The 16,436-nt window shown below is 42.6% G+C and overlaps 1 protein-coding gene across 3 annotated transcripts in view; it reads right to left on the minus strand.

Moving 5' to 3' along the window:
* Positions 1 to 3,108: 3,108 nt before the first annotated feature.
* The window catches only part of ZNF532 (zinc finger protein 532), an 80,696-nt gene continuing 67,368 nt past the window's right edge, over positions 3,109 to 16,436 (minus strand). For all 3 annotated transcript variants that reach the window (XM_073584797.1, XM_073584798.1, XM_073584799.1), the window contains exons 8-10: positions 10,922 to 11,034; positions 9,533 to 9,683; positions 3,109 to 5,369 (exon numbers count right to left, since the gene is read on the minus strand). In XM_073584797.1, coding sequence (XP_073440898.1) covers positions 4,875 to 5,369; positions 9,533 to 9,683; positions 10,922 to 11,034 — 759 coding nt within the window. In that variant the 3' untranslated portion in view covers positions 3,109 to 4,874. The remainder of the gene's footprint in view (positions 5,370 to 9,532; positions 9,684 to 10,921; positions 11,035 to 16,436) is intronic.

The raw sequence follows: 16,436 nt of genomic DNA on the forward strand, positions 1-16,436 counted from the left end.
CATATAATCCATTGTGTCCTTTAAGCACTTTGCGGACAGATTTGCCGGAGCTGCGGAGATGGCAGCGAGGCCATAAATCAGTGCGAGGATCCCGTGTGTGAACATGGCGCAGAGTGCGGCGATTTCCTGGAGTTCGGCTTTTATAGATCTCATGGTCGCGGCGTCAGCGACTAATCACAGGGACTATTCATGTTTTCCAAAGCAGCTGTGGAGCGAAAGCTAAAATCATTCTGCATCAAAAAATCAATTACCTCCCGGCTTTACCTGTGAATAGGAAGCGGCTCAGGTTTCCCTTCTTCGTGACGCAAATGCAGCAACGCGCACAACCAAAATCTCCACCATATTACCGTCACTCTCCGTGTCACTGACCGGTCGCCTCCAATGACAAAAAATACCACTTTTACCGAGTCAAATACTCCATGTTTATTTACATGTGAAATATCTTCAATACGTTTTGTAAAGACACCGAATGTACAGGCGGAGAACAGCAGCAAGACGGGACGAGCACGGGACGGAAGCATGCACCGCTGGTATATACACACGGTACAGAGATAGAAAAGGATACAAAACGGAGACAGAGGTACGACAGGTAGAAAAGAAAAACAGGAAAAGGAAAATACCGCACATGTCGGTGCCCCCGCCCCACCAAGAACACACCTTGAAATAAGTTAGAGCAACTTCACAAGTAACTGTGCAAATGAGAAAAAGAACCTTGTAACCTTGTTGGTGGTTGGACACCATAAGGCGACATTCACACCTAGTTTTTCAAGTGCTTCAGGAAACACTTCTTTTCTGGGGAGTTTTTTGGGAGGAGTTTTGAAGAGTTTTGGAAGAGTTTATTCCCAGAAGGTTTTGATTGGACAGTGCCTAGTTTGGAAAAGTTTCTATCAGAATCTGCTTCAAAAAAGTGACTTGTACTTTTATATTTTTTTTTTCCCCAGGTAGAATAAAGAAAGTGTATTTCGTATAGAAATGAATAGGATTAGAGAGTGGATCCACGTCAAAGGACAAATAATAAAAAAAAATGCATGAACATAGACACAGGCTGTGTGGTCGCGTTGTGCTTTTGTTGCAGTGTACAACTCTTTTTGCCACAATGATCCTATGTGCAAATGCAGCCTTTGGGATCATTCCTACGTCCGATTTTTCCACTTCCAAAAAAAGGACCGATTATTCTGATCAGAATTTCAGCACAGAGAGATTCGAGCGTCATCTGTTTCTCCATCTTCTCATTCCTGAGAGTCTGTGAAAATCAGATCGTACCCGAAGTGCGGTTCGATTTTTTGCACGGACCCATTGATGATTGTGATCCGACCCTCAGAACAAAAATCGGACATGTCCACGCAATTTCCCGTGAAAAATCCCAGACACGTGAGTGGCCCCATAGATTAGGTGCTGTCCGTGAAAACACAAATTGCGCTCGTACATGAAAATCAGTCGTGTGAATGAGCCCTTATAGGAAGGCGATGCAGAGCCTTTGAATCATCAGTATGAGGTCTTTCTGATAAAGGTAGGACATTTTGCAGCGTTGGATGCAGAGATAACACACTGGGAGTTTAAAGGGGTATTCCAGTAATTTTTAAAGTGCCTACGAGCCCCATTGTAGTGAATCGCCCCTCCATGAATGTGCCTGTTCTTTTGCATTACTCAGTATGTCACTAGTTGGAGCTCCAGTCATTTGGACTTCTAGGGTTGAGTGTTATGGTCATTTGGAATTTACACAAAATAAATGCTTTCCTACTGTCTTCTATATTGATGGCCGTCATTTTTGTGCGTGAAGGTGGCCAAAATGTCTTCAATATGTAAAAAAGGGGGTGTAGACCACCTATATTAACCAAAACCAACAGCAAAGAGTGGCTACTATTTTGGAGTACTCAGTTCCCCATTAATTTGGATAGGAGCATTGTAATACCACATTTCACCTGCAGAGGCCACTGTGGGAGGGATGTGTGGTCACCTCCAAGGCAAGGAGCGCCGATCATTAGGGATTTCAACTGCCAGACCCACAATGATCTTGTGATAAGCCCACAGGTCTTGTTGTACAGTAGGTAAGGGTTTGTCAGAAGGGTTCTTTATCAGAATAGACCTTTAACATTTTAGAAATTTTTTTACAAAAATCCATTCCAAGAAATAAAACACAGAAAATGTCCTCCAGACATCCCCTATGTACATACTGGATGATTCTATGGTTCCTATAATCTGAACGCCTGACTTTTTCCTGTACTTTGGAGCAGATATCTGACAACAGAGGTAAAACAAAAAAAAGGCCAAATGTTACAGATACTTTAGGTATTTCACTGCACGCACATTGAACATGGACATTAGAGATGCATATGGGATGTTTAAGGGTATCACTAAATATTGCAACCAATTTCACTGTGATTAAATAGATTGTCGCTTTGTGTATACAGTTCCTCTGCAGACCCAGGTATCTTTATGGGTTACAAGCTGCAAATGCAACTTAGTAGTTAGGTCCTGCCTTAAAAATGCCTTTCCACCTGCTCCATATCCAGGACAGGTCTGAAAAGCGTACGGCTGCAAGATCAGACTGCTCAAAGTTTGTTTGCAGTCTGTCATTGAGACACATGAATTTGCATAGAAGCTGCATACTCAAAAGAGTAGAAGGTTTTGAATAAACACTATCTGCTGATTATATATATACACACACATATTGATATATATTATACTAGCTGAAGAGCCCAGTGTTGCCCGGGAATATTAACTAACTGTGGGTCCCGCTCTCTCCCTTAACAGCCCCGCTCTCTACCCGCCATCACGCTCTCTCCTTCCGCATCCCCGCTTTCCACCCGTCGTCCCACTCACTCTGCAGCCCCACTCTCCATGCGCCATCCCGTTCTATCCCTCTGCAGCCCGACTCTCCATCCGTGTCTCGCTCTCCCTCCACAGCCCCGCTCTCAACGCGCCGTCCCGCTCTATCCCTCCGCAGCCCCGGTCTTCATCCGTGTCCCACTCTCTCTCTCGCAGCTCCGCTCTCCAGCCGCCAGTGGGCAGGGCTATGTGGAGTGGGCATGGCTTGATACATACACACATACACTCAGCTTTATATATATATATCAGTGAAGAGTGTTTATTAAAAACCTTGTACTGTTTATTTGTACTGTTAAGTTTATTAAATAAACATATTGAAGCGATACAGAAACATTAGTTGAAAAAAGTGGACATACCCTTTAAGGACATGTTTAGCTACAATTTCCCTTTTAAAGAAGAATGAGACACACCGGAAAGGACTGGTCAATGGACTAAAGTGGCATAATCAATATATAAAAAATTAAAATTCAATTTTAAAAAATTAACATTAAAATGCTGGTCATTTTGAATCACCTCGGTTGGCCACACGTTGACTTATGTATTTTGTTCGGGAATGAATATTTGTAGTAGCTTTCCTATGCCATTAGGCAGAAATGGTGGGGTGAATATAATTTAGGGGTTCGTTGTCAAAAGTCGGATAGGATGATGATCTTCCACAGCGGAAATTCCACAGCTTAATTGGAAGATGGCGAGGATTATGTTGCAGATTTCGTTGTGGAAATGCTGTGGGTGCAAACGGTGTATTAGCAGGAACCTATCAAATATATTATCCACAGAGTGTGATTGAGATCTTGGAAAGCCTCATCCGTAATGGTGGTCGGACCGACAGTGTTACTAAAAATGCACTGCGAAGATTTCATAGTCGTGAAGGTGAGAGAGGAAGGGAATTATTAAAACGAATACAGTCCTCCCCGAAAAAATACATCTTTGAACTTTACAAACTTTTTAAACCGTACAGATCAATGGTTGCCACAATATTTTGCTTGTGAGCTTCTGCGAAAAATATAACTCCCAGCACGCCCTTATAGCCGGCATTCTTTGCCTTATTTTCGGGATTGGTAAGACCTCCATTGATCGGCAAGGGGTCTCCATACAACATTTAGGGAATAACCCTCTAACAGTGAGGGATCTGGGGGCTTCTGCCCCCCACTAGGGTACAGCTGCTTCTTCCTTATGTACCACAGCTATGCCCATAATTGATGTACCCCATACAATCACCTGACATAACCTCCTAATGTTCAACTCAAGCACCAGGAGACCACCCGGCCTAAAACATTTTTGTTTTTCAGCCCAAGGTTTTTGCAATTACTTTCAAACCAGATTGCGAGTGCGCTGGTTACTTGTGTCGATGCTAATTAAATTATACATCTGGAAAATTACAAAAAATAATATATATAAAAAAAATTATAAAAAAATATGGCGCCATTCCGCCGGAGCACCAAAGAGCAGCACATTATTCTATCGGGATGACGAGCAAATACTGGTTCAAAACTAGAAAAGTGACAGCTCCCTCTCCCCACTGGATCCAGCAATGTCTTCCCATGATCCCATTATCCGTATTCTTTGCCCTGTATCTCTAGTCCTGGCATGTATATAATTATATATAACTTTGTCCCTTCTATATTCCTTCTGAAGCATTCAGAAATAGCCTCGGCAGCACATACCCGTACTTCCGTTACACTGCCAATATTCATCTATCACGGAAAGCAGACTGGCAGGGGGATAAATATCCTTCTCATCTAGGAGATATCACATATATTAAAAAAAAAAAAAAAAAAAAATCTACATCGATATAGTCACAGAGTATCAAAAATTCTTCACTATTTACATCTGCTTTACATGAATACTGCTATCGTCGTGTGGTGTGAAGGGATCAGAAACGCCGGTAAGATACAACTAAATATTGCCACAAATTATTTTTTTTTCCTTCTTTCGAATCGATCCTTGTAATTGTTCTGTTTTTCCACAAGTAAAACACTATGAAACGCCTCGATTTGATCAGAGAACGTTCACCATAGTTCCTCAGTTAAGGAGCGGTGGTCTCATCACTTCTCGGTGGAGGTCATCCTTTTCGACTTAATGAAAGCCATCCCGTGAGTCCTCATGTGGGTGTTTAATGCGGCTTCGGTTTCGAAGGTCTTAGAACAGACTTTACACGTCTTGCCCGAGGATACATTATCGGCTGCCAGGTTCCCAATGCTCAGTTTGTTTTCCTGTTGATTGTCCTCTCCTGATCCATTCTGCTTGGTGGATCCTTGAGGTTCCTTAAGCTTGTGAACGATGAAGAGGTGCCTGGAAAGGGAGACGTGAGAGGTGTAGCAAAGGCCGCATTCTTGGCACTGATAAGAGGAGCCATCGGACTTGTGTTGAGGGATGTGTTCGTGGAACTGGAGAAGGTTTTCGGTTGTGAAGCCACAGACCGCGCACTTGTGGACCTTGAAGACGTTGATCTTGAGTTTCTTCAGGGGTTGGGTAATTGCTCCTCTTGACGATCGGAACTCCATAACCGGCTCTTCCAGCTTCCGCTTAGGTGTCTGCTCCTAATGAGATCAAAATCAAGGGTTTATTTTCCATTGAATACGACGGAAACATATTATATAGTGTTATAGGTTATGATCAATCACAGAAGGAGGGGAACAGAGGGAAAGAAGCAAGGAAAAAAGTGATAGGAAGAAAAGACAAGGTGTAGAAAGGGAAGGAAAGGATGAAGGCGGAAAGGGGAAATCTTAGGCATAAAAAAGGAGTGGACAAAAAAGTAAGAAAAGAGAGGAAAGGGGGAAGCAACGGGAAGATGTTTCGCTGTGCTGCACATAATATTCACATCAGCAGGGAAGAAACAAAGAAAGAGGAAATACAAGAATGGAAGGAAGGAGAAAAAAAGAAAGAAAGAAAGAAAGAAGGAGGGGAAATAAAGGGGGAAAGAGAAAGAAAGAAAGAAAGAAAGAAAGAAAGAAAGAAAGAAAGAAAGAAAGAAAGAAAGAAAGAAAGAAGGAGGGGAAATAAAGGGGGAAAGAGAAAGAAAGAAAGAAAGAAAGAAAGAAAGAAAGAAAGAAAGAAAGAAAGAAAGAAAATAAAGAAGGAGGGGAAAGAGAAAGAAGGGAAATAAAGGGGGAAAGAGAAAGAAAGAAAGAAGGGAAATAAAGGGGGAAAGAGAAAGGGGGAAAGAGAAAGAGAAAGAGAAAGAGAAAGAAAGAAAGAAAGAAAGAAAGAAAGAAAGAAAGAAAAAGAAAGAGAAAGAAAGAAAGAAAGAAAGAAAGAAAAAGAAAGAGAAAGAAAGAAAAAGAAAGAAAAAGAAAGAGAAAGAAAGAAAAAGAAAGAGAAAGAAAGAAAAAGAAAGAAAGAAAGAAAGAAAGAAAGAAAGAAAAAGAAAATAAAGAAGGAGGGGAAAGAGAAAGAAAGAAAGAGAAAGAAAGAAAGAAAAAGAAAGAAAGAAAGGAGGGGAAATAAAGGGGGAAAGAGAAAGAAAGAAAGAAAGAAAATAAAGAAGGAGGGGAAAGAGAAAGAAGGGAAATAAAGGGGGAAAGAGAAAGAAGGGAAATAAAGGGGGAAAGAGAAAGAGAAAAAGAAAGAAAGAAAGAAAGAAAAAGAAAAAGAAAGAGAAAGAAAGAAAGAAAGAAAGAAAGAAAGAAAAAGAAAAAGAAAGAGAAAGAAAGAAAGAAAGAAAGAAAAAGAAAAAGAAAGAGAAAGAAAGAAAGAAAAAGAAAGAGAAAGAAAGAAAGAAAGAAAGAAAGAAAAAGAAAAAGAAAGAGAAAGAAAGAAAAAGAAAAAGAAAGAGAAAGAAAGAAAGAAAGAAAGAAAGAAAAAAGAAAGAAAGAAAGAAAGAAAAAGAAAGAAAGAAAGAAAAAGAAAGAAAGCGAAAGAAAGAAAGAAAGAAAGAAAGAAAGCAAAATATTGGCAGTGATAATGTCTGTACAGCGATGTGGAATATGATAGCATTATCTAAGCGAATAAAATGAGTAAATTGGAAAACAGAGGAAGCGAGAAGGAAAATTGTGCATTGCTGCAAAACATGTTGGTGCTATATCAATAATTATTATTATTATTAATCAAGAAAGAAAGAAGGAAAAAAAATTAAGAGGAGGAAAATCAATAAATGGGAGACAAATGGGAAATCACTGGGAACTAAGAAAGAGAAATAAATGATGGAAATAAATGGAAGAAAAGGAAAGAGTAGAAGTATAAAAAGAGGGTATGGTAAGGAGGAACGGAAGGAAGAATGAAAAGAGAAGGAAAAAGTCACATGAAAAGAGGAATAAAAAAAAGCAAAGATTATAAACTAGGATTAGAACGTATCCTGTACAAAGGAAATGCACTCTTCAACACTGAAACTACAGCACCAAGAAGGAGAAGTGGTGGAATGATGAAATCACAGGATGGATAGCTGTGTTACTGCTCTGCAAATGATGGAAAGATGGAAGTAAAATTTCCAAACATCTGCATTGATTCAGTCTGCAGTATGAACCACGTGCAGAAATCCCGGCACTTACAGCCTCGGCTGCTATCAGTGAGGTTATTAATGGTCGTCTGAGGAAGGTTCTGCCGCTGAATGCACTTGGGCAAATCATCAAGATCTGCTGCTGGCAGCTCCTGTGTAATCACTAGGGTGACCGCAAAAAATCGATGTCAGAATCTTGTTCGTCTGGACCCCACAAAACGATTCCCCTTTCCAGATATTGAGATAGCCAAAATTTGAGCTCGATCAAACGACGTTAACCCGTGCCGCTCGTCGCTCAAAGTTTGAAAAAATCCAAATTGAGGTATTTTAAGATTTAGGTATTTTGCATAGTCTGTTAGACTATAAAGAATGTGACAACAACATTGCAGAAATAGCCCTGACCAAATTTTCGAACCATTTGTGGTATTTGAATGCAGAGTTGGTGGGATTATCGTTTTTTGATCCCACCATTACAGACAGTGAAAAGTTGTTAATGGCTAATAAATTGCTCAGTAGCACAGATGAACCATCAGAGCACGCTAGGGTTGTAAATCCAAAAGTTAGGAAAGAAAAATTAAAAGAGGTAGGAAGTAACCGACTTTAACGACCTTCTGATAAAAGATGAAGAACAAAAGCAATATGTCCTGCAAGTTGTAAGCAAATGCCGAGCATTATATTCTGACGTTTCAAAAACTACTTTAACAAAAGCTCTAGAATAGATTAGATAACTATGTAAAATTATCAACTCATGTAGGTTAGCGTGCTCTGATGGTTCATCTGTGCTACTGAGCAATTTATTAGCCATTAACAACTTTTCATTGTCTGTAATGGTGGGATCAAAAAACGATAATCCCACCAACTCTGCATTCAAATACCACAAATGGTTCGAAAATTTGGTCAGGGCTATTTCTGCAATGTTGTTGTCACATTCTTTATAGTCTAACAGACTATGCAAAATACCTAAATCTTAAAATACCTCAATTTGGATTTTTTTCAAACTTTGAGCGACGAGCGGCACGGGTTAACGTCGTTTGATCGAGCTCAAATTTTGGCTATCTCAATATCTGGAAAGGGGAATCGTTTTGTGGGGTCCAGACGAACAAGATTCTGACATTTTTTCCCCCCCATATGAGATCCGGTCACCCTAGTAATCACCGACCAATGACGTCCCAGATGTGCTCGATGGGAGACAAGTTCGGAGACGCTGCAGACTTGGGAGCACGTTTAGGCCATGCAAGCTGCTCACAGTAGCACAAACAACATGTGGCCTGGAGTTGTCATATTGAAAAAATGATTCCTGGGACACACTCACATTTTCTGGTGAAGGTCACTTCATGGTGTCACCCACATGGGGTCCAGACCAATCTCCGGTCAGGAGTCCCGCTTTTGTCTTGGATGCGATGATAGCTGAAGTGGACAAACCTCCATTCCCGTCTTGCTCAGCACCATAATAAATATTAAGAGCGGCGGTGAGAGGTCAGTGGACACCTGTATCTGTAACCTAATGTTGTGCCAATGCCATCTGATGGTTTGTGCAGTTGTAGATTGATCCCTTATGCTTGGTATGTGACATCTAATTTCATTTGATGTACAGAATAGATCACTGCGCGCTATTCTTACAATCCGACGACAACAAGTGGGCAATGCTATGAAGAGGCCTTCACGAGGGAACATCACACCAGTCCTAAGCCAGGGATTATGGTGCACGGCGGCATAATGTATGGTAGGCATACACTCCAACTCCATTCCAGGTGCACCAACAGCTCGGCATTACATTGATTTGGTGGTGGAACTAGTAGAACAGACATTTTGAAAAAGTGTCCCAGGAGCCATTATTCAACATGACAACACCAGGCCAAATGTTGCTCATTCTACTGTGAGCAGCCTACGTGGCCTAAACGTGCTCGAACACATCTGGGATGTCATTGGTCGGTGAGGAGCTGCCAGCAGCTGATCTTGATGATTTGCCCAAGTACATTCATTGGCAGAACCTTCCTCCAACAACCATAGCAGCCGAGGCTCAAAGCGCAGCAATTTCTGCACGTGGTTCATACTCCAAAGCGAATAAAAAATTTTGTTTCCATTTTTTTCCTCATTTGCCGATTAGCAACACGTGTCTCCATAACTCCATGACTTTTCCTTCTTGGTGTTGGAATTCCAGGGTTGAGGATTGTATATTAGAATCAGCATGAACACTGGATATGACTTTTTCCCTCCCGCTGATCCGGCTGCTGTGTATTAATAGAATATGCCCTTTGTATATCCTACCTCTGAGTCTTCTTTGTCGTCTGACATTTCCACAGACTTTTCTTCTTCCGATTCATCTTCCTCAGCTTTCACTTCACATTCATTAATGCCGTGCATGAGCCGGTTGTGTTTTTCTAGCATTAGACGCGTGGTGAAAGAATCAGGACAATGCCTGTGCAGAAGAGCGTGCATAGATTACCCAATAATAAAAATGTAATATATCTAGAAACTTCCGTCATAGGATAAGACAATTAGAGCTCCCTCTAGTGGTGACTACAAAGCAGCAACAATTGGATCATGTAACCAGGATTATGAAGAGTAAAGAGGTAGCTTTGTAAAATAGTATTTGGCCTGTCTGGAAAATATGCTGCATATTAAGGATGCTTTTAAAAATATAAATGTTAAAGAACTTGGTTGGAAGGTTATTCCAAACATCTTGGAGAACTGACCACAGATCTTCTGTGGATGTCGCTTGTGTAAATCCTTCTGTCTCTTCATGTAATCCCAGCTAGACGGGGATGATGTGAGATCAGACTCTGTGTGGCTAGTCATCACTTCCAGGACTCCTTGTTCTTTAGTTTGGAGATGGTTCTTAATGACAGTGGCTGTATGTTTGTGGTTGTTTTTCTGCTGCAGAATAAATTTGCAGCCAATCAGATGCTTACTTGATTGTATTACGTAATGGATAAGTATATGCCTGTATTTTTCCGTATTGAGGACACCAAGAAATCATTATAATCAGTACAACAGCGCCGACCTGACACTGTCTGTAGGTTACTGAGCGCAATCCTGTGGAAAGGTTCCCTTTAATTCCCTTTGAAATCGGAAGATGTCAAGCAGTGCCATCAACTCAGAACAGGTAGAAACCAGTAGGACACAGCTACTAACATTTACTGTTCGGAGAACTCTGGCCAGAAAAGGTCTTCATGGAAGAATTGTAGCCAAAAACTAGACATCCAACATTGAAACAAAATTAAGTGACTCAACCATGCATGAAAATATAGGAACTGATGTGCATAAAATTGACAGCAGCTGGTTCTGGACTGATGAGTCAAAGTGTGAAATATTCGGTTGTAACAGAAGGCAATTTTTTTCGCCAAAAGGTTAACACTTCTATTTTTGAAAGCAGTTTTACTTTGCAGCATTTATATCACACCTGCCTAAAATTTTGCACATTGAGGTACATGCATATATATTCCACTGTGTTCCATACACATTTTATATGGGGCCGGTTATTGTGATGCCCCGGTCACCTGTAGCCTAAATGCCAACCTAATATGTCGGATATTTCACAGGGCTTGTACCTAGAGATATCGTATATACAAATAATATCCTAAAAGGCTTATATATAATCTCCACGGAGTCGCTACAGTTATGAGTCACTTGGAAGCTCAATGGCCCGATACTTACGGGCACGTGTAAACTTTGCGGATGCCTTTGTGTTTGATGCGGTTGTGTCGGCATAGACTGTGGGATGAACTGAAAGACTTGTCACACTGCCGACACGGATGTTTCTTCATGTGCTGTGGAAGAGAAAAGACACCAACATAAAACCATTACTGATAAAGGAGGAAAGCAAATAGATTACACAAAAGGTAGTAAGGAGTGCAAACACGAAGCCACCGGGCTATTCTATCAAAATCTGTGCCAACCAGTATGCCCATCATCATAGGAATGTGGCAGGCATGGAATGACTCAAATGGAAGGTCTTCTTTAACTCCCTTCTATATGGATAAACAAGGGGTTTCACACCTTCTGACACTAAACCGATATATTGGGTTCTGTACAGTACTCTTAATAGCCCGGATCAATAATAATTTAGGACTGTCCTTTCCTTAGAATTTCTCCTCCTTGAGTAAAGAGTATCCAGATATGTTGATTTCCATTAACTCTGACAAACAGACACAGACATGTACCTTCTTCAAGAAGGCGGATGTTCCCAGCAATCAGAGCTATGGAAGCGCTCAGTAATCGGCACTACGGAGGCGCCCAGTAATCGCGACTACGGAGGCGCCCAGTAAATCGGGACTACGGAGGCGCTCAGTAATAGGGACTATGGAGGCGCTCAATAATAGGGACTATGGAGGCGCTCAATAATAGGGACTATGGAGGCGCTCAATAATAGGGACTATGGAGGCGCTCAGTAACTGGGACTTAGTGTTAGGCGTCGGATTCCTGACGCTGGACAGCGGGAATCCAGAGCCAGACATCCGGTGGTCCCCCATTCCGCTCCGACCGATCGGACTCCTGCTCAGCAATCACGGCGAGCCAGGCATTCTGCCCAGACTCGTTCTGTGAGCCTGGATGTTGCTGCCACCTCTGGTGCAGCAATGGTAGCGCAACCTGCTCTGCAGAGAACCGCTCCAGAGGCTAAGTCCTCGTGCCCTGCTACTGGGCATGCCCGCAACTTGTCCTCTCAGTGGAGAGCAGGGGTCACATGTCCAGGTCCTGCGTCGGATCTGATTGGTTCTTCCCAGGTTACTGGAAGGTCCCGGAAGCGCATGGCTATAAAAAGCCCGCATGGCGGCTCGGCCATGCGCTAGTGTAGACCTACTATGCTATGTGTGAATGGTGATGGATGCATGTTCTGGTGGATGACTTATTATGAAACCCCTACCCTCTGATATTACGAGTGGTGACAGAGTGTGTATAGTCAGCTCCAGGTAGTGGCTAGCTATTTGCCACTGTGCAACTGCACCTAGCACTAGCGCCCGTCGGTGTCTGCCTGTCGGCACCGTCGTCTAGCAGCGTGAGTTACCGCCGCGCCTGCGCTTAGCAGTTCTGCCGCGCTGTGCTTAGCAGTCCACTGGCGTTCGCGGTTGCGATGCCCCCGCTGGTTACCTTGTGCGTTTAACAAGGCCAGCGTTTCTATATTTATTTGTTAAAAGGTTTTCTGTGCGTGAACAGAGCCGGCATTAGCTGCTCGGGTGACGTTAACCCGAGCGCACTACTTCACTCATTGGAGTATCTGCCATTGTCCAGCAGCGGTCTTGTCATCTACGCACGGTGGACCCCGGGCGGCGAACGCACCTGGTATTATTTTTATTAGGTGCGTTCCGCCGACCATAACACTTAGGAAGCATCCAGTAATCTGAACTATCGAGACTACGGAAGCGCTAAGGAATCAAAGCTATAGAAGTGTCCAGTAATCGGGACTATGGAAGTGTCCAGTAATCGGGACTATGGAAGTGCCCAGCAATGAGGACTATGGAAGCGCCCAGTAATGAGGACTATGGAAGCGCCCAGTAATCGGGACCATAGCTGCAAAACATTCCATATGGACAGTTAAAAAGAGTTTGCTTTAAAGAATTCCTCCCACAAACTTTTTTTTTTCCCCTAAACTTGTGCATGTACTGTAGTGTTGATATGTTCCTCAGAGATCCGGCTGGCTTCAGAGCAGCCCTTACAAGCTCTATAAAAGAGTGCATCTCAGTGGAGACAATTGAGGGATCAGTGACCTGTCAGAACCCATATAAATACCTAATCAGAGCACCACATGAAGACCCCACACAGGCCGCCCTGGAGCACGAGCATATCATTAACTCAAGACTGAAAATAAAGATTACACAACAACAAAATGGATTTCATCACCAGGTATCATTGTAATCAGTATAACGGCGCTGACCTGACACTGTCTGTAGTTACTGTGCACAATCCTGCTGACAGGTTCCATTTAACAGACTATGTATTAGGGCATCTGTAGCAGACAATGAATAAGAGCATAGGAGAAAGGATGATAGAGGTCATCTAAGGCACAGTTGCATTGCTACTTTATCATTTAGGCCACGTTAACATGTTCAGTATTTTACATGTACAGTGCATTGCAAAAGTATTCGGCCCCCTAGAACTTTTTAACCTTTTCCCACATATCATACTTCAAACATAAAGATACCAAATGTACATTTTTGGTGAAGAATCAACAAATGGGACACAATTGTGAAGTTGAACTAAATTTATTGGTTATTTTAAATTTGTGTGGAAATTCAAAAACTGAAAAGTGGGGCATGCAATATTATTCAGCCCCTTTACTTTCAGTGCAGCAAACTCACTCCAGAAGTTCATTGTGGATATCTGAATGATCCAATGTTGTCCTAAATGACTAATGATGATAAATATAATCCACCTGTGTGTAATCAAGTCTCCGTATAAATGCACCTGCTCTGTGATAGTCTCAGGGTTCTGTTTGATGCACAGAGCGCATCATGAAGACCAAGGAACACAACAGGCAGGTCTGTGATACTGTTGTGGAGAAGTTTAAAGCCGGATTTGGATACAAAATTTCCAAAACGTTAAACATCCCACGGAACACTGTGCAAGCAATCATCTTGAAATGGAAGGAGTATCATACCACTGCAAATCTACCAAGACCCGGCCATCCCTCTAAACTTTCATCTCAAACAAGGAGAAGACTGATCAGAGATGCAGCCAAGAGGCCCATGATCACTCTGAATGAACTGCAGAGATCTACAGCTGAGGTGCGACAGTCTGTCCATAGGACAACAATCAGTCGTACACTGCACAAATCTGACCTTTATGGAAGATTGGCAAGAAGAAAGCCATTTCTCAAAGATATCCATAAAGAGTGTCGTTTAAAGTTTGCAACAAGCCACCTGGGAGACACACCAAACATGTGGAAGAAGGTGCTCTGGTCAGATGAAGCCAAAATTGAACTTTTTGGCAACAATGCCAAATGATATGTTTGGCGTAAAGGCAACACAGCTCATCACCCTGAACACACCATCCCCACTGTCAAACATGGTGGTGGTAGCATCATGGTTTGGGCCTGCTTTTCTTCAGCAGGGAAAGGGAAGATGGTTAAAATTGATGGGAAGATGGATGGAGCCAAATACAGGACCATTCTTGAAGAAAACCTGTTGGAGTTTGCAAAAGACCTGAGACTGGGACGGAGATTTGTCTTCCAACAACACAATGATCCCAAACATAAAGCAAAATCTACAAAGGAATGGTTCACAAATAAACGTATCCAGGTGTTAGAATGGCCAAGTTAAAGTTCAGACCTGAATCCAATCGAGAATCTGTGGAAAGAGCTGAAAACTGCTGTTCACAAACGATCTCCATCAAACCTCACTGAGCTCGAGTTGTTTGCCAAGGAAGAATGGGCAAGAATTTCAGTCCCTCGATGTACAAAACTGATAGAGACATACCCCAAGCGACTTGCAGCTGTAATCACAGCAAAAGGTGGCGCAACAAAGTATTAAGTTAAAGGGGCTGAATAATATTGCACGCCCCACTTTTCAGTTTTTGAATTTCCACAAAAATTTAAAATAACCAACAAATTTCGTTCTACTTCACAATTGTGTCCCACTTGTTGTTGATTCTTCACCAAAAATTTACATTTGGTATTTGTAGGTTTGAAGCATGATATGTGGGAAAAAGTTGAAAAGTTACAGGGGGCCGAATACTTTTGCAAGGCACTGTAAAAGTCAAAATCGGGAGGGAAGTATAATAGAAACACGTCACCACTTCTGGATTTATCACCCACTCCTGGTTTTGGCTTACAAATACTGATGTAAAATACTGAATGTGTGAACGTGGCCTTAAGGGGTTTTACACATAGCGATATCACTAGCAATAACGCTAAAGCATCACCGATTTGGTGACGCAGCAGCGTCATGTGTGATATTTACCTCCGACCGGCTCCCCCGCTGTCTGTCGCTGATCGCGCAAGATCATGCAGCTCCATTTCTCGTCGGGCGCTTCCTGCTGGCGCCGACGAGCGAGGCGTGGATGCGGGCGGGAAGACGTCAGGATCGCCGCGTCTGAAAGGTAAGTAACGACCGCTGCTGCATCGCTGGTAAGATCTGCCTGTGTGGCAGCTCACTAGCGACCATTTAGCGGTGCACCAGCGATCCTGACCGGGTCGTATCGTGGTCGGGATTGCTGGTGCATCGCTAAACGTAAAGGGGCCTTTACTGTAACTATTACAGAGCGTTGGGCGATATGTGCCGTACATGTTATAGTGTATAAAGATATGAGTATATGGGAGCCCAACGTCTGAACCTGGATATGGAAATGTTGAATGAAAAATTGATCTCGAACTGACAAGTATTAAAAGGAAATCTGACAGAAGGATTTCACACCCCTATTTCTATGCACATGTAGCTCTTGCAAAGCCAATTCCTTACATGGCCGACCCGTTCCTCCCCCCTCGTTAGAAATCAGCATTTGGATTAATATGCAAATATGGCTGAAGAGCTATGGTAGATCTGAAGCCTCTGTCATTCTTGCTCTATTCCCTACCTACTGCTACCTCTTCTTGCATGACTGACAGCCTCTATGCTGCGTGACTTAAGGCAAAGAAGTCAGTCAAGCAGGAGCCAACGACGCTGGGTGGGGAATAGAGCTGGGGTGACAGAGGCTTCAGATCTACCATAGCTCTTCAGCCACATTTGCATATTAATTCAAACGCTGATTTATCAGTAAGTGGGGAACGCACCGGCCATGTAAAGGTATTGCTGGACTTGTCTTTGAAAGAGCTATAGGTTCATATAAATAGTTCGGGGGGGTGAAATCCTGCTGACAGATTCCCTTTAAAGCTGAAAGATGAGAAAATGCCTCATTTTCCTCTAGTTACAGTGAATGTGTAGAAGTGATGGCTCCAGTTATACATTGTTCTATATGACCCCTTTTCCATCCTCAGCTGAATTGTTTGGTTTTTTTACTTACCCCCCTCTGTTTTTCAGCCCCAGCAGGGGGCCTGCTATGGAGGATTGGTTACTTTAGATGGTACTTGATGCATCTCGTTAATTCTGTTTTCGTCTGGCCTCGTAAGATGTAGGTCAGAGTCTACTTTCTACCCTCAGGCTTCTTTATAGTCTATAAACCCCCGCCACCCTCTGAGAATCGCACTGCTTTCCTAGGTTTTGTACTTTTGGATTGGAAACGGTGGCACGGCGGCGGTACT

Source organism: Dendrobates tinctorius, unplaced genomic scaffold (assembly GCF_039654945.1).
Source record: "Dendrobates tinctorius isolate UK_male_01 unplaced genomic scaffold, ASM3965494v1 ptg000085l, whole genome shotgun sequence".
Lineage (NCBI taxonomy): Eukaryota > Metazoa > Chordata > Amphibia > Anura > Dendrobatidae > Dendrobates > Dendrobates tinctorius.